Raw genomic sequence first — 23748 nt, forward strand, 5'->3', positions numbered from 1 at the left:
AGTGAACCTGCTCCTTCTCTCCAGAGATGCTGCCTGACCCAGCTGAGTTTCTCCAGCTTTTTGTGTCTATCTACCCAAGGCATTGTCAGCCCATCCACCGGTACTAACACGAGTTCACAAGTTATAGGTGTAGAAATGGGCCATTCGGCCCATCGAATCTCCTCCGCAATTCGATCGTGGCGGATCTCTGCCTTCTAATCCCATTTTCCTGCCTTCTTCCCATAACCCTTGACACCCGTTCTAATCAAGAATTTGTCTATCTCTGTCTTAAAAATATCTATTGCCTGGGCCTCCACAGCCCTCTGTGGCAATGAGTTCCACAGATTGAGTTCCACACTTCAGACTAAAGAAGTTCCCCCTCACCTCCTTTCTAAAAGAGCACCCTTTAATTCTGAGGCTATGACCTCTGTTCTGACACTCTCCCACCAGTGGAAACATCCTCTCCACATCCACTCTATCTGTGCCTTTCATTATTCTGTAAATTTCAATGAGGTCCCCCCTCAACCTTCTAAACTCCAGCCAGTACAGACCCAGTGTCGTCAAACACTCACCCGCTCATTCCTGGAATCATTCTCGTGAACCTCCTCTGGACCCTCTCCAGAGCCAGCACATCCTTCCTCAGATGCGGGGTCCGTAGAAGGTTTAGATTCACATCTCATTGCTCATCAACGTTGAGAACACACTGATTGGAGGTGACTCCATGTCTACAGTCCACAGACCACATTGTGACAAGGTAGAGCTCTTAAAGATAGCAGAGTCAAGGGGATATGGGATGATTGTGGATGATCAGCCATGATCGCATTGAATGGCGGTGCTGGCTCGAGGGGCTGAATGGCCTACTCCTGCACCTATTGTCTATTGAGACACACAGAGTGTTCACATTCCCATCTCCCTGGTCGTGAGTGCTAAAGAAGCATCCGTATCTCACCAATCAATGCATTTTTAATCATTAATACAAAGCACACCCACCAATCTGCACCTCAGGGCCCTTTAATGCTCCAGAAGGCACGAATAACCAGAAGCTCCCTGATCTGCAAGGTCAACAAACACATTGACAGCGTAATTGCCTTGAGAATAAGAAGCTCGAGGTCAAATGGAACGGTGTCCTCCGCACTCACGCTGTAAACACAGTTTACTGCAGAGTACTTTTCACGTGGCCAGCAAGACTGCACAGCCAGCACGGTGGCGCAGCGGTAGAGTTGCTGCCTTACAGCGCCAGAGACCTGGGTTCGATCCTGACCACGGGTGCTGTCTGTAGGGAGTTTGTACACTCTCCCCGTGACAGCGTGGGGGTTTCTCCAGGCGCTCCGGTTTCCTCCCACACGACAAAGACCTCTCCCACACAAGTCGCACCAGCTTCTCGTTTCCACCCAACTAACAGCTAACTATGGCCCGTTTCCTTGATCATCGTTATTTTTTTGCATATCTTTTATTCATTTGTTCTATATCTCTCTACATCACCGTCTACATCTCTCGTTTCCCTTTCCCCGTGATTTTCAGCCTGAAGAAGGGTCTCGACCTGGAACGTCACCGATCCCTTCTCTCCAGAGATGCTGCCTGTCCCGCTGAGTGACTCCAGCTTTTTATATCATCACTTCCTGCTCCAACCCACCGCGTCAGTAGTTCTGAGAAATGTCCCAGTCAGAGTTGGCTGCAGGCAGAACGGCAATCACTCCTGGTTATACTGACTTGCAGGCTTATCTGTGTATGGCTGCCTTTATACCACTGAGTGTGGACACTGAATGGGACAAATCACAGTGAATCCCACTCATTCGCAGATCTAAGGGACTTCTCTTCAAGACCACTGTTGTCACACTTCAACACTTCAACACTTCAACAAGAATAGCTCCCCCCAGTACTTCTACGCAGCGGCGGTGGAAAGCATCTTGTCCGGGAACATTACCATCTGGTTTGGGAATTGCTCTGCCAAGGACAAGAAGGCTCTGCAGAGAGTATTGCGTTCGGCCGAACGCACTATGGGAACTTCACTCGCCCCCCCTGCAGGAACTATACAACAGGAGGTGCAACTCCAGAGCAAATAAAATCATGGGAGACCCCTTCCACCCCTGCAACGGCCTGTTCCACTTTCAATTGCCACTTCATTTCACTGCACATCTCGTATGTGTATGTGACAAATAAACTTGACTTGACTTGACTTGACTTGACTTCCAGCTGCTACGGTCAGGCAAACGCCTCCGTTGCCATGCGGTGAGAACGGAGAGGCTGAGAAGGAGTTTCTTCCCAGAGGCAATTCGGACTGTAAACGCCTATCTCACCAGGGACTAACTTTACTGAACGTTTTTCCTTCCATTATTTATTATGTAAAAGAATATGTGTGTTATGATTGTGTTTATAATTTGTTTGGTTGTTTTGTTGTTTGTCTTTTGCACAAAAGTCCGCGAGCATTGCCACTTTCATTTCACTGCACATCTCGTATGTGTATGTGACAAATAAACTTGACTTGACTTGACTTGACTTCACTGTATAATTCATCCCTTGGCCTTGCATGTATGAGTGAGAACGTTTAGTTTAGTTTAGAGATACAGCGTGGAAACAGGCCCTTCAGCCCACTGTGAGTCTGTGCTGGCCAGCGATCCCCGCACACTTACACTACCCGACACACACTAGGGACAATTTACAATTAACCTCCAAACCTGCATGTCTGTGGAGTGCTTTTGGAATGCTTCTGAAGGGATTCGTTATCGGAGACCCTCGGACTATCTTTGATTGGTCTTTACTGGACTTTATCTTGGCCAAACGTTATTCACATTGTGCCCTTTATCATGTATCTGTACACTGTGAATGGCTCGATTGCAGTCATGTATTGTCTTTCTGCTGACTGGGTAGTGCGCAATGAAAGCTTTACACTGTACCTCAGTACACGTGACAATAAACTGAACCCAACTAAACTAGGCTGTATTTTATTTCCGATACCAATTTAACATGTGGGGTGCTTACATACTTGAGATTAAGTTTAGCTCGAATAAGAAAGTGAGAATGCAAATAAAGAAAATAGATGCAATTGGAAAGATAAACCACAGGGATAAGGTTGGGGTTATTCATCTTCAGAAATGTACACTGCATTGTAGCTTGTGTTGAAGAAGTCTAACCCCAGTCACTCCCTCTTCTCCCCTCCTCCACCAGGCTAGGTATACAGAAGTTAAATGCATACCCCTAGTTTCAGGGACAGTTTCCACCCCGGTGCTATCGGGCTGTACTAACCGGGGGATTGTGCTTCTGTGGTGGTGATAGTCTTGCTCAGCTGTTTGCAAAAAGCCATTTCGCTGCCCCACAGCACACGTGATAATAAAGACATGATTGGACCTTTGGAATGTTAACTCTCTTTCCTTCTCCACGTACGCAGCCTGACCAGCTGACTATTTCCGTCTGTTATTAAACCAACTTCACCCACAGAGGTTGGTGGGTGCATGCAACGAGCTGCCAGAGGAGGTCGTCGAGGCTGGGACTATCCCGACATTTCAGAAACAGCTCAACAGGTGCATGGACAGGACAGGTTTGGAGGGATGTGGGCCAAACGCGGGCAGGTGGGACATGTTGGCCGGTGTGGGCAAGACGGGCCGAAGGGCCTGTTCCCATCTATCCCCTGTATCACTCTATGACTCTAACTTACATAGACCATGTTGCAATCCTCCTTACTTGAAGTAGAGGAGATTGAGTTGTGATGTTGGTGATTGTCAAGCCCCATTGTAATGCTGGCTATCATGCCGTGGGTAATAAATCTCGCATTAACTTGTGGCTTTAACTAGAGCACTTTCCCAGATTGAGGAGATGAGACAGAAACTGCAAATTAAAAATCAATATGCAATCCATGTGTCTCATATCCCAGACGCAAGTGGATAATGAGTCTGAACTGCTGCTGTGGGGTCCCAAACCATGAAGCTCCTCTTCACCCAAGATGGATGCTGGATCCGAACCTTCCCACCATGGCCGTGAGCTGCCAGATTAACATTAGGGCTGTTGAGAAATACACCTAGAAAGCTGAAACCTGAAGAAACGTCACCCATCCCTTCACTCCAGAGATGCTGCCTGTCCCGCTGAGTTACTCCAGCACTTTGGTGTAAATCAGCATCTGCGGTTCCTTCCTGCACCAAAATTTTCAGGCAGATCCACATTCCCCAAAGCATTCAAAGGAGCATCTATCGTTCTTGCTGCCGCTTTGGGCAGCACGGTGGCGCAGCGGTAGAGTTGCTGCCTCACAGCGCCAGAGATCCAGGTTGATCCTGACCTCAGGTGCTCTCTGTACGGAGTTTGTACCTTCTCCCCATGACTCCGCGGGCTCCAGTTTCCTCCCACACTCGAAAGATTTGCGGGTTTATAAGTTAATTGGCTTCTGTAAATTAGTGTGTAGAACATTGAACTAGTGTGTCGGAAGGAACTAACAATGCTGGTTTACCCTGAATAGAGAAAGAAGGAATGGGTTTGAGACCCTTCTTCAGACCCTCAGGCTATCCTTCCTCAGATATGGTACCCATAATTGCTCACAATACTCCAAATGCAGCCTGACCAGCGCGTGAAAGAGCCTCAGCATTACAGGTGGTGAGGAAAGGAATGGGGGGGGGAGGGGGGGAGAACGGAGAGGTTGAGAAGGAGTTTCTTCCCAGAGGCCATTCGGACTGTAAACTCCTATCTCACCAGGGACTAACTCTACTGAACGTTTTTCCTTCCGCCCACAATATTTAATATGTAAAAGAAGATGTGATTGTGTTTGTAGTTTGTTTGGTCGTTTGTTTGTTTGTCTTTTTTGCACAAAAGTCCGCGAGCATTGCCACTTTGTCATTTCACTGCACGTCTCGTATGTGTATGTGACAAATAACTTGACTTGACTTGAACTTGTGAATGAAGCTTTATTGAAAAACTCCAGTAGCCATTTCTCAGACCACGAATTTCTGCAGCTCCTGGACAGTTAGTTATGAATTCCTGCACTCACCAGCACTAACCACGGTGGAGGGGACGCTGGAAGCTCGTGTTTGCTTTCCTTCCCAGCAATAGACTCAAGGCACGACGTGCTCACCATTTCAACCTCACCAACATGTGGCAGCAGTGACATACTGATTTCACCCAGTGGGGGTGAGTTGCTGGAGGCCTGACCTGGGTTTGAACTGGTGACCTGTGGCTAACTGCTGACTGGCGTGGATTACACGAATGGATCAACTGCTCTGTGGCAACACACGGCGCGGCTGCTAACTAAATCCAACGCTTAATTGTAAACTTCCACTATTATCACTTCGGGTCAGGAAAAGCTAGCAGTCAACATGGGGCAGGGGCGATGCTAATTTGATGGTAGACAAAAGTGCTGGAGAAACTCAGCGGGTGCAGCAGCATCTATGGAGCGAAAGAAATAGGCAACGTTTCGGACCGAAACCCTGAAGGAATTAGGCAACGGTTTGGGCCGAAACCCTGAAGGAAATAGGCAACGTTTCAGGTTGAAACCCTGAAGGAAATAGGCAACGTTTCGGGCCGAAACCCGGAAGGGTTTCAGCCCGAAACGTTGCCTATTTCTTCCGCTCCATAGATCCTTCGTTCCATACGTGCTGCTGCACCCGCTGAGTTTCTCCAGCACTTTTGTCTACCTTTGATTTTCCAGCATCTGCAGTTCCTTCTTAAACACCGATGCTAATATGATATTCTTTTTAGATTTCATTTCTAGGGGTTCGTTGGAAATATCAGAAAGGCTGAAGAGTGTTTTAGTTAGGTTTAAGAAATACCGAGACAGGTTTAAAGGGATATGGGACAAACGCGGGCAGGTGGGACTAGCGTGGATGGGGCATTGTGGCCAGCAGCATTTGCAAGCTGGGCCGAAGGGCCTGTTTCTATGCTGTATAATGCCCCTGTCGCACTTTTAGGAAACCTGAACGGAAACCTCTGGAGACTTTGCGCCCCACCCAAGGTTTCCGTGCGGTTCCCGGATGTTGCAGGTAGTGGAAGCAGGTAGGGAGACTGACAAAAACCTCCGGGAACCGCACGGAAATCTTGGGGGGGTGGGGCGCAAAGTCTCCGGAGGTTTCCGTTCAGGTTTCCTCAGTAGGACAGGGGCATAACTCTATGACCATAAAGTTTCAAACAAGAGGACCGTTTACTTTTAGTCTTAAAGATATAGCATGAGAAGAGGCCCTTCAGCCCACCGAGTCCGTGCCGATCATCGATCACCTGTTCCCACTAGTTCTCCTGCTTCCCTTACACACCAGGGGCAATTTTCCAGAAGCCAATTAACTTACAAACCCGAATGTATTTGGGACATTCATGGCGCAATGGCGCAATGGGCTAAGTGTTCGGCTGGCGACCGGAAGGTAGCCGGTTCGAACCTCGCTTGGAGTGCATACTGTCGTTGTGTCCTTGGGGCAAGACACTTCACCCACCTTTGCCTGTGTGTGAATGTAATGTAATTATGTGAAGCACTTTGGGGTCAATGCAAGTTGACTAAAAATGTGCTATATAAATAAGATTATTATTATTATATTATTATTATTATTTCTGTTATCGTCTACTTGTACACTCTACAGCTGCTCCTTGACCTGCGATGGGGCTACGTCCCGATAAACCCATCGTAAATCGAAAATATCGCATGTCAGAAGAAGAAGGGTCTCGACCCGAAATGTCACCTATTCCTTTTCTCCAGAGATGCTGCCCGACCCACTGAGTTACTCCAGCTTTTCAGTTTAGTTTAGTTTCGAGATACAGCGCGGAAACAGACCCTTCGGCCATCCGAGTCCGCGCCGACCAGCGATCCCCGCATATTAACACTATCCTGCACACACTAGGGACAGTTTACACTTATACAAAGCCAATTAACCTGCAAACCTGTACATTTTTGGAGGGTGGGAGGAAACCGGAGCACCCGGAGAAAACCCACGCAGGTCACGGGGAGAACGTACAAACTCTGTGCAGGCAGGACCCGTAGTTGGGATGGAAACTGGATCTCTGGCATTGTAAAAGCCCTGTCCCACTGTATGAGTTCATTCCGAGAGTTCTCTCGAGTTTGCCCTGATTCGAACTCGGAGATTTACGGTAATGGCCGCTCGTCGGTACTCGGGGCTCTCGTGGACATTTTTCATCATGTTGAAAAATCTTCACCAGTCTTCCCGTGCTTACCTGATGTTCGCGAGTCTTCCCGAGTACCTGCTGTTAGCGCTAAGAGACGTCCCCGAGCTCCGATGTACCCGAGCTCTTGGAATGAATTTGTACTGTGGGACAGGGCTTTAGAGCAGTAGCTCTACCACTGCACCACCCTGTGTCTACCCTCTGTTGTAGTGTTAGGTAACCTGCTAGCCTGTACTTGAGTCACACAAGAACCCTCGCTGGGTGCGAGGGGAGCAAGGACAACACAGTTACCTCCTTCAGGTCGAGGGAGAGGGCGTTGAGCCGGTCGTTCTCAGACTGTGCGTTGAGCACCAGGATCCTGGCTTGCTTCATCTCTGTCTGAAGCTCCAGGATCTTGCTGAGGTAATACGATTCCTTCGACGCCGACTCTTGCAGCAGAGTCTCCTCCCGCGTCTCGCCATCTTCAGCTACTTTGCGGTGGTTGGAATACGCCTGTCCAAAAGCCTGGAAAATCAACACATTCACGTCGTTAATCCTTTCTGATGGTGCGCACGCTAGATTATTCAGCACCACAGCCATCCCCCTCTCTTCTCCCCTCTCCCATCGGGCAAAAGGAACAGAAGCGTGAAAACGCACACCTCCAGATTCAGGGACAGCTTCTTCCCGGCTGTTATCAGGCAACTTATCCAATCTACCACGAGCAGGGAGCAGTCCTGAACTACTATCTACCTCATTGTTGACCCTTGGACTATCCTTGATCGGACTTTGCTGGCTTTACCTTGCACTAAACGTTATTCCCTTATCGTGTATCTGTATACTGTAAGTGGATCGATTGTAATCATGTATTGTCTTTCCTTTAGCACGCAACAAGAGCTTTTCACTCTACCTCGGTACATGTGACATTAAACCAAACTGAAACTGAATTATTGAACATCACAGCGATCGGTTACAACGTGTGAAGGTAAAGCTATCCTGCTCTATTTTAGTTTAGTTTAGAAGCGACAAAACTGGCCCTTCTGCCCATCGAGTCCATGCCAACCAGCGCTCCCTGTACACTGGCACTATCCTACTAATGAGGAACAACATATAATATTTTTACCGAAGCCAATTAACCTTCAAACCTGTACGTCTTTGTACACCTTACCCGAGCTAACCATGATCTATTCTGCATTTTCCTTAAACATTGTCCTCTTTCATCTCCCATTTTCACACCTTACCCTTCCATATCTCTCGTTTCCCTCTCCCCTGACTCTCAGTCTGAAGAAGGGTCGCCCATTCCTTCTCCCCAGAGATGCTGCCTGACCCGCTGAGTTACTCCAGCATTTTTGTGTCTATCTTTGGTTTTCCCTCTACAAAAGGCTGCCATTCACTTCACCACAGAAGGAAGAATTTGGCTGTGCCTGTAAATGCCTGTCCAAATATCACCTGTCAAATCCATTAAGTACTGATGACGAGAGAATTACTGCCGATTATTTCTCACGTAGGGCATATTTCTCACGGATAAGCATCAGTAAAAATAAAATGTGCTTGCATCAGAACTCCCTGAAAAGAGCAACGTGATCTTAAATCAGAATAATGGCGAGGAGGTATGAGAAAACCTAGGGAAGATTAAACACGACAGTCTGGAGGCAGGATGATAAATTTATAAAACGTACACTGTACAGAGATAATAAAGGCAAAATATGTCTTTCTGATAACACCCTGGTTATCACCTCTTCCACAGCCAACAATGGACCATTGTGGGCTCCAGTCTGACCAACGAGGAGATCAGGTGCTGGAGGTCTGCAGAAGGGTCTCGACTCAAAACGTCGCCCATTCCTTCTCTCCAGAGATGCTGCCTGACCTGCTGAGTTACTCCAGCATTTTGTGTCTACCATCAATATTAATGTCATCTTCATTCATTTTTTCACATCCGTATGCAAATTGCTTTTAAAGACGACCTCTGCAACTATCTATCTATCTATCTATCTATCTATCTATCTATCTTATTATTATTATTATTATTATTATTATTATTATTATTATATTACTAAAACTCTCATCTTGTTTGTTTACATGTTTGTGTTGTACCTCTATTTGCCCCACCTTACTCTCCATTGTCTTCTGCTGTAAATGAAACAAGTTTTGTTCAGATTGATGGTATATTTTAAGTCATTAACGATTTAAAAAAATTAACTTAAGACAGCACCCCCACCCGCGCATGCGCAGTTGGCAACGTTGACCTGTAACAAAATTCATCCCAGTGATTCAAGAATCTGACCGGACACTTTGATGCCAATTGCCTGGTGACCAGGGCTATGAAGGAGCCTCAGCCACGTGTGATATGAGCATGAAATGAGCTTGTTACTTTGTATTTGGACTGTTAAACAGCAGATCTGCATGGACGTGTCTTGCTGTAATTTTTCCCACCCACACACAGAGAGCTTCAGTGACCAAACGTTAGAACTCTTTGGAGAGCTACTTAGTCATTCCAGCCCGGTATTGTTTACCGCCAGGGAAGGAAGAATCAGCTCCAGGTCAAGTTCACTTTACTGGGCGAATGACAAGCGGTTTTTATATAACTCTTCTTACTCACAGTTATATCGTCTATGGGCTGAAGGACCCAAGGCTTTTATCTGTGTAGGTTTTTTAGTTTAGTTTAGAGATACAGCGCGGAAACAGGCCCTTCGGCCCACCGAGTCCGTACCGACCCGCGATCCCATTAACACTACCCTACACACACACACACATACTAGGGACAATTTACACTCACACCCAAGCCAATTTACCTACAAACCTGTACGTCTTTGGCGCGTGGGAGGAAACAGAAGATCTCGGAGAAAACCCACGCAGGTCACAGGGAGAACGTACAAACTCCGTACAGACAGCGCCCGTAGTCGGGATCTAACCCGGGTCCCCGGTGCTGCAAGTGCTGTAAGGCAGCAAATCTACTGCTGGGCCACCGTGCCGCCTTTATATATAAGGGTATTTAAGTATAATCTTATGTGGAATGGAATAACAACTGTTCAGTTTTGGTTTAGCTTGTAGATCAAACATGGAAACAGGCCCTTTAACCCTTTAAGTCCATGCTGACCATCAGTGACATTAGATCGATGTTATTCCATTTTCTCATCCATTCTCGACACATTGGGGGCAATTTTACAGGGGTCAATTAATTGTTTTATATATTTAAGGCAGAGATTGATCGATTCTTGATTAGTACAGGTGTCAGGGGTTATGTGGAGAAGGCAGGAGAATGGGGTTAGGAGGGAGACATAGATTGAATGGCGGAGTGGACTTGATGGGCACGAATGGCCTAATTCTACTCCTATCACTAATGACCTACTAAACCCCGATGTCTTAGGGGTGTGGGAGGAAATCCACGAGGTCACAGGGAGAACATGCAAACTCCACACAGACAGCAACTGAGATCTGGCGCTGTGAGGCAAGAGCTCTGAGTATTTGAGGACCCCCATCGTCTGCTCAAAACAATACATGACCAGAGCAGGTTTAATAGAAATGGAATAGGCTCTCTGGAACAATTTTATTTGGCTGCTTTGATCGAATATTTCACTTAACCATTAAATTGCAATTTGGTCATTTCCGCAATGTTTGGGAATAACTCCTCACTAAAGTGTTCCACCTTAAACCTGTATCCTGAAATGATGTTCAAATGGTAGCAGTGCTACAGTCAGGAGTGCTAGATTGATTAGGTGATTAATTGATTAATTGATTGATCAGGAGAAGAGGCCCTTGGGCCCACCGAGTCTGCACTCGCCATCGATCACCCACTCACACTCGTCCTAATGTTATCCTCCCCGTTCCATCCACCCGCTGCACACGAGCGGCAGTGTAATTCACCGAGGCCGGTTAATCTGCAAACCCGCACGTCTCTGGGATGCGGGAGGAAACCGGAGCACCCGGAGGAAAACCCACGCGGTCACAGGGAGGACGGGCAAACTCCACACAGACAGCACCCGAGGTCAGGATCAAACCAGCATGGTGGCGCGGCGGCAGAGTCACTGCCTTACAGCGCCTGAGACCCGGGTTAGATCGTCACAGTGGGTGCTGTCTGTACGGAGTTTGCACCTTCTCGCTGTGACCGTGTGGGTTTTCTCCAGGTGCTCCGGTTTCCTCCCACACTCCAAAGACTTACAAGGTTTAATTACGTGGCGTATTTTTAAATTGTCCCTGGTGTGTGTAGGGTAGTGTTAGTGTACGGGGTTGATCGCTGGTCGGTGGCCTGAGGGGCCTGTTTCCGCGCTGTATCTCTAAAGCCGAAAGTAAAGTCTAAAGAACCCGGGTCTCCGGCGCCGAGAGGCAGCAGCTCTACCCGCTGCGCCGCCCCAAAGCATGTCGTCAGCTGCCTCATATTTACTAGTTGATTTAGTTTAGGACAAATGCACCCCCTCCACATACACCTGGATCTCCTGCCATCAGGCAAGAGATATCGAAGCATCAAAGCCCGGACTACAAGACTGCTAAACAGCTTCCTGCCACAGGCTGTGAGGCTGCTAAACAGTCACTCTGCACTCACAGTCACTTGATTCTGCGGCTGGCACGGACACTTTAATAACTGGCACTGGCCACTCAAATCAGCGGCCCCGGACATTTTTTATGATTGGTTTATTGTATTTTAACATTGTGTTTTACCTGCTTTTAACTATTTATACTGTTCCATCAGGGACTGGATTGTTTTTAGTGTTATTATGTGTGAAATGTTTTAAATTTCATGTGCGATGCTCCGCTATTCACTGGGAAACGTCTTTTCATTTTGCACTGTACAACTGTTGCTTGCAAGATGACAATAAAGGTTGATTGATTGATTGATTGATTGATTGATTGATTTATGGTGACGTGTGCCGAGGTACAGTGAAAAGCTTTTTGTTGTGTACTAACCAGCCAGCGAGAAGACAGGACTGCCGAGACATTCACAGTGTCAACGGAAAGGGGAAGAATTAGAAGCCGTTGCTGTCGTTGATGTTAATTTCAGAGTGAAATGCCATCAATGTAGCTAATGACATTAAACCCACGCTGGGTGTATTACACAAAGCTTGCACCCCTGGGCTCTATTACTAGTGAGATTGTAGCAATTTAACTGTACAAGTCAGATCAGGCTCACGAAGGGGGCATTTCTCTCCACTGCATGGCGGAAATATACAGCAGTTAAGAATTTTTCCCTTGCCAAAATCTCACAATAGATCTTCATAACATTTGTCTAATAGTTCCTTGTGAATACTTTCATTTGGATGCACGGCATAAGCACTGGGCTGAAATAGCTGGAATGGTTTTTCCTCTTTTACATTAGCTTCATGCTTTAAATTGTGTTCGAATTCAAGAGCGGAGGAGATGCAATCTGGTGACCCTAGTTGTTAGAGAATCAAAGGTACGCAAAAATGCTGGAGAAACTCAGCGGGTGCAGCAGCATCTATGGAGCGAAGGAAATAGGCAACGTTTCGGGCCGAAACCCTTACGGGTTTCGGCCCGAAACGTTGCCTATTTCCTTCAGGGTTTCCTATTTCCTTCGCTCCATAGATGCTGCTGCACCCGCTGAGTTTCTCCAGCGTTTTTGTCTACCTTCGATTTTCCAGCATCTGCAGTTCCTTCTTAAACAACATGTTAGAGACTCGACATGGTTCCAATTCATTATTGAACTGTGAGAAATGTTTTTTTTTTCCAAAGTAATATTTATACACTGGTTTGGAAATGTAAAGGGCAAACATGAAATACAACTGATGTGTCGGAAGGAACTGCAGATGCTGGTTGGCACCAAAGATTTCAAGAGTTAGATTTAGCTCTTAAGGGATAAGGGAATCAAGGGATATGGGGAGAAAGCAGGAACGGGGCACTGATCATGGATGATCAGCCGTGATCATAGTGAATGGCACTGCTGGATCGAAGGGCCGAATGGCCCACTCCTGCGCCTATTTTCCTTGTTTCTATGCTTCTGTCGACACTAAATGATGGGGAAACTCAGAGGATCTCTCTCGAGAAAAACCTTGGGTGATGTTTCGGGTCGGGACCCTTCTTCAGACTGAAAGAAGTGGGTGAGAGAGGGGTGGGGGGAATAAACCGGGGGTGAGAAAAGGCCAGAACAAATCAGGGCTGGCAAAAGATGACCTCAGGAAGGGTGGAGCCCACAATGGTCCATTGTTGGCTGGGGAAGGTGTGATAACAGGAGAGATACAAACATGCGAACAGTGGAACTGGTGGGGTGACTAGGGTAGGGGAGAGGGAAAAGATTGTTTTTTGACTGATCAAAGGTCTTTTAAGGACTAGAAACGAGGAACAGAAGATGCTGGTTTACAAAATAAAAGGGTGCAAAGTGCTGGAGTAACCCAGCAGGTCAGGCAGCATCTCTTGGAGAACATGGGTAGGTAATGTATCGGGTCGGGACTCTTCTTCAAGTGCATGACCAGATGCAAGGACAATAAACAGTACTTGCAAGAAAAAGGAAAATGAGGCAAGTACAGAGCGAAACAGGCCCTTCGGCCCATCGAGTCCGCACCGACCCAGCAATCACCCCGTACACTAGCATTAGGGATAATTTTAGCGAAGCCAATTAACCTGCGTGTCTTTGGGGTGTGAGTGGAAACCAGAGCACCAGGAGAAAACCCACACGGTCCCACGTTCCAAAGACAAGCATGTTTGTAGGTTACACAAAAATGCTGGAGAAACTCAGCGGGTGCAGCAGCTTCTAAGGTGTGAAGGAAATAGGTAACGTTTCGGGCCGAAACCCTTCTTCAGACTGATAGGGGGTGGCGGGGAGAAGGAAGGGAAAAGGAGGAGGAGGAGCCCGAGGGCTGGGAGGAGACAGCAAGGGCTAACAAAATTGGGAGAATTTCGATTTTCCAGCATCTGCAGTTCCTTCTTGAACACAGGTTTGTAGGTTAGTTGGCTTCTGTAAATTGTACACTGTCTCTTGTGTGTAGGATGGGGCTAGTGTACGTACGGGGTGATCGTTAGTTGACCCTGGGCTCGGTGTGCCAAAGGGCCTGTTTCCAAGCCGAACGTTAGCGTGATATTTATATTCAGTATAGGGTGATTGCTACTGAGATATGGGATTGAAAGTTGAGGTTACAATCAGATCAGACACAATCTTATTGAATGAGGGAGAGCTAACTGGAGGCCAAGTCAGTGGATATTTTTAAGGCAGAGATAGATAGATTCTTGATTAGCACGGGTGTCAGAGGTGATGGGGAGAAGGCAGGAGAAGGTCAGGGGAGAGGGAGATGCAGAGATAAGGAAGGGTAAGGTGTGAAAATGAGACATCAAAGGATACAAAGCTCAAGGGAAATGTAGAATAGATCATTGTTAGCTGGGGAAGGTGACAACGAAGTATAGAAAGATTAAATGTAATTAGGAAGATGGTTAGACTGGTCGGAGAACTAGGATGGGGGAGGGGATGGAGTGAGAGCTATTTGAAGTTAGAGAAGTTAATGTTCATACCACTGGGGTGCTGATCCTCCAATTTGTGCTGGGCCTCACTCTGACAGTGGAGGAGGCCCAGGACAGAAAGGTCAGTGTGGGAATGGGAGGGGGAGTTAGAGTGTTGAGCAACGGGAGATCAGGTAGGTTTATGCGGACTGAGCAGTGGTGTGTATTTCTGAGTCCCAGGATGGGGCCGCTGAGGTGACGGCTGCTCCACTGGAGGTCATCCTGCTCAGCATCAACCAGCATCTGTGCCCGGGTCCCGTGATGTATTTTAAAAGCCCCGCTGTCACTCCATCACTAATTATTCTTCCTCCTTGCCGCAGCAGCAAGAGACTTGGACCCGACCCGGCTCATTGAAATGCTGATGTGCCCAGCAGCGGCAATAAGGGCGGGGAATCAGCTCGGAATGCCAGGTGTGGGAGCGCGGCCTTTGTCCAGCTGCCGTACATACATCAGCCTCACCCCGTCCACATTGTGGGGTTGAGCAGTGGAGCAGTGGAACAGACCGGGGTTTGTGTGGACTTGCAGTGTAACGCAGGGAGCCTTGCGGCCTCGTCTCGACAGCGAAGGGCCTGTCCCACTTGGGCGTCATTTGCGTGTCATGCAGATGGCGCGCAAAGATTTTGTACATCCCAAAATCCTGGGGCGCTGCGCGCGACCGCACGTCACAGCCTACATCACCACGTACCATGCGTCGTGACGCGTAGATTATGTCACGTAAATTACACGCATATGACGCCAAGTGGGACAGGCCCTTCAATACACTGTCAGCCTCCGCTCTGATCATCGACATTCACAGATGCCTGGACCAGGAGTGCCTCTTGGAATGCCTGAAGAAGAGGTCTCGGCCCGAAATGTCACCCATTCCCTCTCTCCAGAGATGCTGACTGTCCCGCTGAGTTACTCTGGCATTTTGTGCCTTAGATCAGCCGCTGCTCAATTCTTGTAAAATAAAACCAAGAAGCATGAAGCAGTAATTGGATCGCTATTACACGCTGGCTGTCTCCGGCAACACAAGTATAGCAAGATGTGGAGTACTGTGAGCAGTTTTGGGCCCCATATGTTGCACAAGTTCACAAGTTAAGGCCCACCAAAGAAACACGAACAAGAACAAACCCTGCCTTTCCCAGGAAGAGATCTTTACATTTACCATAGAAACGTTGAAACCTAGAAAAATAGGTGAAGGAGGAGGCCATTCGGCCCGTCCAGCCAGCACCCTCATTCAATATGATCATGGCTGATCATCAGTATCCCGTTCCTACATTTTCCCCATATCCCTTAATTCCTTTAGCCCCAAGAGCTAAATCTAATTCCCTCTTGAAAATATCCAGTGAATTGGCCTCCACTGCCTTCTGTGACAGAGAATTCCACAGATTCACAATTCTCTGGGTGAAGAAGTTTTTCCTCATCTCAGTCCTAAATGGCCTCTCCCTTGTTCTTAAACTGTGTCCCCTGGTTCTGGACTCCCCCAACATTGGGAACATTTTTCCTGCATCTAGCCTGTCCAATCCTTTAAGAATTTTATATGTTTCTATAAGATACCCTCTCATCCTTCTAAATTCCAGTGAATACAAGCCCAGTCGACCCATTCTTTCATCATATGTCAGTCCCGCCATCCCGGGAATTACCCTGGTGAACCTACTCTGCACTCCCTCAATAACAGTAATGTCCTTCCTCAAATTAGGACACCAAAATTGCACACAATGCTCCAGATGCGGTCTCACCAGGGCCCTGTACAACTGCAGTAGGACCTCCTTGCTCCTAAACTCAAATCCTCTCACAATGAAAGCAAACATGCCATCAGCTTTCTGTACCTGCATGCTTACTTCCAGTGACTGATGTACAAGGACACACAGGTCTCGTTGCACCTCCCCTTTTCCGAATCTGACACCATTCAGATAATAATCTGCCTTGCTGTTCTTGCCACCAAAGTGGATAACCTCACATTTATCCACATGATACTGCAGCATGATAACTATCAGTAATCTAACTACAGCTTCAGGAGCATTCCACATAGCGAGCTGCAGAAATAACTAAGGTAGACAAAAATGCTGGAGAAACTCAGCGGGTGAGGCAGCATCTATGGAGTGAAGGAAATAGGTGACATTTCGGGTCGAGACCCTTCTTCAGACTGATGTGAGGGTGGGGGGGGGGGGGGGGGGAAGAAGAAAGGAAGAGGCGGAGACAGTGGGCTGTGGGAGAGCGGGAAAGGAGAGGAGAAAGCAGGGACTACCTGAAATTGGAGAAGTCAATGTTCATACCGCTGGGGTGTAAACTACCCAAACGAAATATAAGGTGCTGCTCCTCCAATTTACGGTGGGCCTCACTCTGGCCATGGAGGAGGCCCAGGACAGAGAGGTCAGATTCGGAATGGGAGGGGGAGTTGAAGTGCTGATCCACCGGGAGATCAGGTTGGTTGTTGGAACCGAGTGGAGTAACTAGCACTCATTGTGGCTGCTGGAAACTGAAAGCTGACAGTGATTGTCCCGCGATTTGTCCGGCCCCTGTTTCTTTAGTTTCACCAATTCACAAGTTATAGGAGTAGAATTATGCCATTCGGCCCATCGTGTCCACTCTGTCATTCAATCATGGCTGATCGCTGCCTCCTAATCCCTTCTCCCCATAACCCTTGACACCCGTTCTAATCAAAAAATGTGTCCATCTCTGTCTCAAAAAATATCCACTGACTTGGCCTCCACAGCCCTCTGTGGCAATGAGTTCCACAGATTCACCACCTTATGACTATTTGGAGTGGGGAACAGCCTGCACTTATCAAACGCAAACTAATAACTATGGTGGACAAGATTTTCCGGGTGACAGGATTCCAGCTCTTTAAACATCTCATTTCCATTTAATGATGGAGGCGAGTGTCGGCGTTGGGTAGAAATGAGTTGCGGCGCTCTCCTTCCCCGACACGTCAGTGGGCAGTTGCTAATGCGGACCGAGCCTCTGACAATACACAATAGGTGCAGGAGTAGGCCATTCGGCCCTTCGAGCCAGCACCGCTATTCAATGTGATCATGGCTGATCATCCCCAATCAGTACCCCGTTCCTGCCTTCTCCTCATATCCCCTTGACTCTGCTATTTTTAAGAGCCCTATCTAGCTCTCTCTTGAAAGCATCCAGAGAACCCGCCTCCACCGCCCTCTGAGGCAGAGAATTCCACAGACTCACCACTCTCTGTGAGAAAAAGTGTTTCCTCGTCTCCGTTCTAAATGGCTTACTCCTTATTCTTAAAATTGCTCTGCATTGCTCTGAAAGCCTCTGCCATTCCCCACTGTGGCATCATGGATTTGTTCCACATCACATCTCACACTGTCCGGCCAGTCGCCTCTTTGAGCCAGACAGCAAATTAGGGCCAATTACAGCAAACAGCAGCATTCTTCTGTGGAATTACGTTGCCGTGGGAACTGAGCCGAGCGAAGTGGAGGTCCAAACGTTACCGAGAGAGAAACACTGTGTATATCGTCGCCGTCTGTGCATCAGCTGCTAACAACACGATCCAACATTTAGCTTTAAAACAACAAAAAAACTTCTTGCAACTTTTAGAGACCATGCAATCTGGAGAGGAGCAGAGAAAGCCTGACTTGCTGCATTCACAAGTTATAGTAGAATTAGGCCATTCGGCCCATTGAGTCAACTCCACCATTCAATCATGGCTGATCTCTGCCTCCGAACTCCATTCTCCTGCCTTCTCCCCATAACCCATGACACCGTGCTAATCAAGAATCTGTCAGTCTCTGCCTTGGCCTCCACAGCCTTCTGTGGCAATGAGTTCCACTGATTCACCATCCTTGTATGACCATCGTCCTCCACCTGTTCCACCGTTGAGGTCTTGGTTGGATTGCTCTTTGTCAGGGACCTATATAACCATATAACAATTACAGCATGGAAAACAGGCCATCTCGGCCCTTCTAGTCCGTGCCGAACACTTATTCTCCCCTAGTCCCATCTACCTGTACTCAGACCATAACCTTCCATTCCTTTCCCGTCCATATACCTATCCAATTTATCAATAGGAACCTGCCTCCACCACCTCCGCTGGAAGCTCATTCCACACAGCTACCACTCTCTGAGTAAAGAAGTTCCCCCTCATGTTACCCCTAAACTTCTGTCCCTTAATTCTCAAGTCATGTCCTCCTGTTTGAATCTTCCCTACTCTCAATGGGAAAAGCTTGTCCACGCCAACTCTATCTATCCCTCTCATCATTTTAAAGACCTCTATCAAGTCTCCCCTTAACCTTCTGCGCTCCAGAGAATAAAGACCTAACTTGTTCAACCTTTCTCTGTAACTTAGTTGCTGAAACCCAGGCAACATTCTAGTAAATCTCCTCTGTACTCTCTCTATTTTGGAGTATAGACCTCCCCCTCGACCTGACCACTATGGGTGGCCCTAGCAGAAGCGTAGCTCCAGACGGCATCGCTCTCAGGATCTCAGGTCCACACAAGCTTCTCCACCACAACAAGGTGACAATCCACGGATAGTCCACAGACAATCCCCGCTGAATTATTCCAGCATCTTATGTCTACCTTCTACCAAATTCATTGTTTGAAATATCTAACGCTGTGCATTAAGATTTAAACAACTCAATTCTTTAAGGTAGATGCAAGGCTGAAGTTGCAACCAGGCTTAATATTTACATGAAAAAGGTTCCCGCGCAGTATAATTTAAAGATTTACAATAGCTTGTTCTGATGCCTAAGGACGACTTCATTCACTGTAGAATCTGAGTTCAGGAAGAGCAGAGTGGTAAAAGCAAATCCTCCTCTCGGTACAATTGTAGAAGCTGTGATCAGAATGTAAATGGAGCCCGCTGCTGCATTTATAATGGATTTGAACCACATCCATGCGTTTCATTTTCATTTTCATTTTCAAAAGACGCCTTGAATTTAAAGTGTGAAGCATTTCAGCTTTAGTACATATAGAAGTATAGAAGTGTGAAAACGCACACCATAGGATTCAGGGACAGTTTCTTCCCAGCTGAAGCAGCGCTGAACTACTATCTACCTCTTTGGTGACCCTCGGACTATCCTTGGTCGAACTTTGCTGGCTTTACCTTGCAGTAAACGTTATTCCCTTATCATATACAGGAGCCTGAAGACTGTAACGTCCAGGTTCAGGAACAGCTTTCCCCACAGCCATCAGGCTATTAAACACAATGAATAAGCTATGAGCTCTGAGCTGCAAAAGACTATATTATTATTTGTTATTTGCACTATATGTGTTATTTATTGAACTTTTTCTTTTTTCCCCCATTATGTACAATGTTTCCATATTCACATATTCTATTGTGCTGCAGCAAGTAAGAATTTCATTGTCCCATCCGGGACATGTGACAATAAAACACTCTTGACTTGATTCTTGATGTATCCATGCACTTCTCTGTGGATTGTCACCTTGTCATGGTGGAGAAGCTTGTGTGGACCCGAGATCCTGAGAGCGCTGGTCGGCATGGACTCGCCGGGCCGAAGGGCCTGTTTCCGCGCTGTAGAGGCCGCAGGGCTGCAGGGCCGGAGGGAAAGACAGTGAGGCGGAAAGCGTGGGCAGGCGTGAGAGGGCTCCACCCGAGCCGGCTGCCCGCCCCTCTCCCGGGGCTACGTCCACGCCTGGGCAGTGCCGAGAAGGGCCACGCGCCGCCCATGGGCACCCCGGGGGATTTCCAAGACCGCTGGGCACCGCGGGGGGCGGGGGGTGGGGGTAGAATGCATCCTTGATAAGGATGGAGAAATGGACCAGACTGATTCCTGGGATGCCTGGACTTTTATATGAAGAAAGACTGGATAGACCCGGCTTGTACTCGCTAGAATTTAGAAGATTGAGGGGGGGTCTTATAGAAACTTACAAAATTCTTAAGGGGTTGGACAGGCTAGATGCAGGAAGATTGTTCCCGATGTTGGGGAAGTCCAGAACAAGGGGTCACAGTTTAAGGATAAAGGGGAAATCTTTTAGGACTGAGATGAGGAAAACATTTTTCACACAGAGAGTGGTGAATCTCTGGAATTCTCTGCCACAGAAGGTAGTCGAGGCCACAGTTCATTGGCTATATTTAAGAGGGAGTTAGATGTGGCCCTTGCGGCTAAAGGGATCAGGGGGTATGGAGAGAAGGCAGGGATGGGATACTGAGTTGGATGATCAGCCATGATCATATTGAATGGCGGTGCAGGCTCGAAGGGCCGAATGGCCTACTCCTGCATCTATTTTCTATGTTTCTATGAAATAATCATCCAATGGTCAGTATGTTTGTTTCTCTTGTACTATGGTGGTGAGTTTGTTCAGTATTGTCTATAGTATTGTGAATAATTGGTTAAAAACAAAAGAGATGATAGTGTGCCCCAAGTGACAGGTTGTGTGAGTTGGGATGAACTACTCCAGCTCTCAGTTAGGCCGCTATTTCATTTCTGGCTTTGGGAAACTGCCGGATTGGCAAAGTTGTACAGACCATCCACTTCCCAGCAGAGGTTGTGGAGGATGGGAGGCTTTCACATTTGTTCCAATGCACTGGGGACAAGTGGAGTTATATTAATGTTGCCGTTTCATTCAATAGATGCGATAGATACGCTAACATTTTTATATAGACTTTATTTTTTCTTCTTCTGGGGAAAACACAATATCGATCGATAATTTGTTTAAGAAGGAACTGCAGATGCTGGAAAATCGAAGGTACACAAAAAAAGCTGGAGAAACTCAGCGGGTGCAGCAGCATCTATGGAGCGAAGGAAATAGGCAACGTTTCGGGACGAAACCCTTCCGGGTTTCGGCCCGAAACGTTGTCTATTTCCTTCCGGGTTTCGGGCTGAAACGTTGCCTATTTCCTTCGCTCCATAGATGCTGCTGCTGCACCCGCTGAGTTTCTCCAGCTTTTTTGCGTACCATTGATCGATAACTGTTTGGGGATGCGGCGTGGAAACAGGCCCTTTGGCCCATCGAGTCCGCACTGACCCGCGATCATCCGTTCTCACCAGCTCTGTGTTACCCGACTCTCTCGTGTTTTTAGATTTCTCATATGGAGCTTAATTGTAGTTGAGTCAATGAGAAACTGCAGGGCAGATATTAAAACTGTTAAGTGATGTGGAACCATAGAGTGATACAGCGTGGAAACAGGCCCTTTGGCCCACCTCGACAACAGAGGCACTTACGTAAGAATGCTGTTCACCGATTACAGCTCAGCATTCAACACCGTTATACCATCAAAACTGATCACCAAACTCGGTAACCTGGGCATCGACCCCTCCCTCTGCAACTGGATACTGGACTTTCTAACCAACAGACCCCAGTCTGTGAGGTTAGACAAGCACACCTCTTCAACCCTCACCCTGAACACCGGCGTTCCACAGGGCTGTGTGCTGAGCCCCCTCCTCTACTCCCTCTTCACCTATGACTGCACACCTGTACATGGTACTAACACCATCATCAAGTATGCAGATGATACAACGGTGATTGGCCTCATCAGCAACAACGATGAGCTGGCCTACAGGGAGGAGGTCCAGCACTTAGCAGCATGGTGCGCTGACAACAACCTGGCCCTTAACTCCAAGAAGACCAAGGAGCTCATTGTAGACTTCGGGAAGTCCAGAAGCGGCACGCACACCCCCATCCACATTAACGGGACGGAGGTGGAACGTGTTTCTAGCTTCAGGTTCCTGGGAGTCAACATTTCCGATGACCTCTCTTGGACCCACAATACCTCAACTCTGATCAAGAAGGCTCATCAGCGTCTCTTCTTCCTGAGGAGACTGAAGAAGGTCCATCTGTCTCCTCAGATCCTGGTGAACTTCTACCGCTGCACCATCGAGAGCATCCTTACCAACTGCATCACAGTATGGTATGGCAACTGCTCTGTCTCCGACCGGAAGGCATTGCAGAGGGTGGTGAAAATTGCCCAACGCATCACCGGTTCCTCGCTCCCCTCCATTGAGTCTGTACAAAGCAAGCGCTGTCTGCGGAGGGCGCTCAGCATCGCCAAGGACTGCTCTCACCCCAACCATGGACTGTTTACCCTCCTACGGGAGGCGCTACAGGTCTCTCCGTTGCCGAACCAGCAGGTCGTGGAACAGCTTCTTCCCGGCGGCTGTCACTCTACTCAACAACGTACCTCGGTGACTGCCAATCGCCACCCCCCCCCCCGGACACTTATTATTATTTATTCAAATCGTTTGCTATGTTGCTCTTCCAGGGAGATGCTAAATGCATTTCTGTACTGTACACTGACAATGACAATTAAAATTGAATCTGAATCTGAATTGAATCTGAATCTGAATCTGAACTTGCCCACACCGGCCAACATGTCCCAGCTACACTAGTCCCACCTGCCCGCGTTTGGGTCCGCATCCCTCCAAACCCATCCTATCCATGTACCTGTCTAACTGTCAAATGTTAGGATAGTCCCACCAGCCTCAACTACCTCCTCTGGCAGCTCATTCCATACACCCACCTCCCTTTATGTGAAAAGGTTACCCCTCAGATTCCTATTAAATCTTTTCCTCTTCACCTTAAACCGTCTGGTCCCCGATTCACCTACTCTGGGCAAGAATCTCTGTGTATCTGCCCGATCTATTCCCCATTATCGTTTTATACACGTGCAATTCTTTGTAAAGAAAGGAGGGGTATTCAATTAAATGCTCAAAGGTTTATTGGAAATTAGTTTTCATCCAGAGATTTTTGGACACGGTCCATGAGTAATTTTAATCAGGGCAGGTTTAGCATCCCCGTGAAGACAGAGATATCTTTAGATCTGTCACCCTCTCCATGTAGATTATTTCTACATCACAGACAATAGGCAATAGGTGCAGGAGTAGGCCATTCGGCCCGTTCGAGCCAGCACCGCCAATCACTGTGATCATGGCTGATCGTCCACAATCAGTACCCCGTTCCTGCCTTCTCCCCGTATTCCTTGACTCCGCTATCTCGGCTATCATCTGTCCATTTCCTCCACAGATGCCACCTGACCCACCGAGTACCTTCCGCACTTTTGCGTTCTGCTCCAGATTGCAACATTTGAATTTCCTTGTGTCATCAGCAAGATCTCCCCGGTGTCACTTCTGTGTGTGTTAGGCAGCCCAATCGACACACATTGATTGCTGCGATTATTTAATCGTTCTGTTATTGTCGTGCCGTTTGATTGCCAGGAGAGTACAAAGGAAATCAAGGACCTCTTCTCCCCCCTCTCCCATCAGGCAAAAGGAACAGAAGTGTCAAAACCCGCACCTCCAGATTCAAGGACAGTTTCTTCCCAGCTGTTATCAGGCAACTGAACCATCCCACCACAACCAGAGAGCA

At 47.7% G+C, this 23748-nt stretch overlaps 1 protein-coding gene across 2 annotated transcripts in view; it reads right to left on the reverse strand.

Moving 5' to 3' along the window:
- bicd1a (bicaudal D homolog 1a) overlaps window positions 1-23748 on the reverse strand; it is a 134604-nt gene that overhangs the window by 77240 nt on the left and 33616 nt on the right. For both annotated transcript variants that reach the window (XM_055650182.1, XM_055650181.1), the window contains exon 2: window positions 7351-7563. In XM_055650182.1, coding sequence (XP_055506157.1) covers window positions 7351-7563 — 213 coding nt within the window. The remainder of the gene's footprint in view (window positions 1-7350; window positions 7564-23748) is intronic.

This window comes from Leucoraja erinacea, chromosome 19, assembly GCF_028641065.1.
Source record: "Leucoraja erinacea ecotype New England chromosome 19, Leri_hhj_1, whole genome shotgun sequence".
In the NCBI taxonomy this organism is placed as follows: domain Eukaryota; kingdom Metazoa; phylum Chordata; class Chondrichthyes; order Rajiformes; family Rajidae; genus Leucoraja; species Leucoraja erinaceus.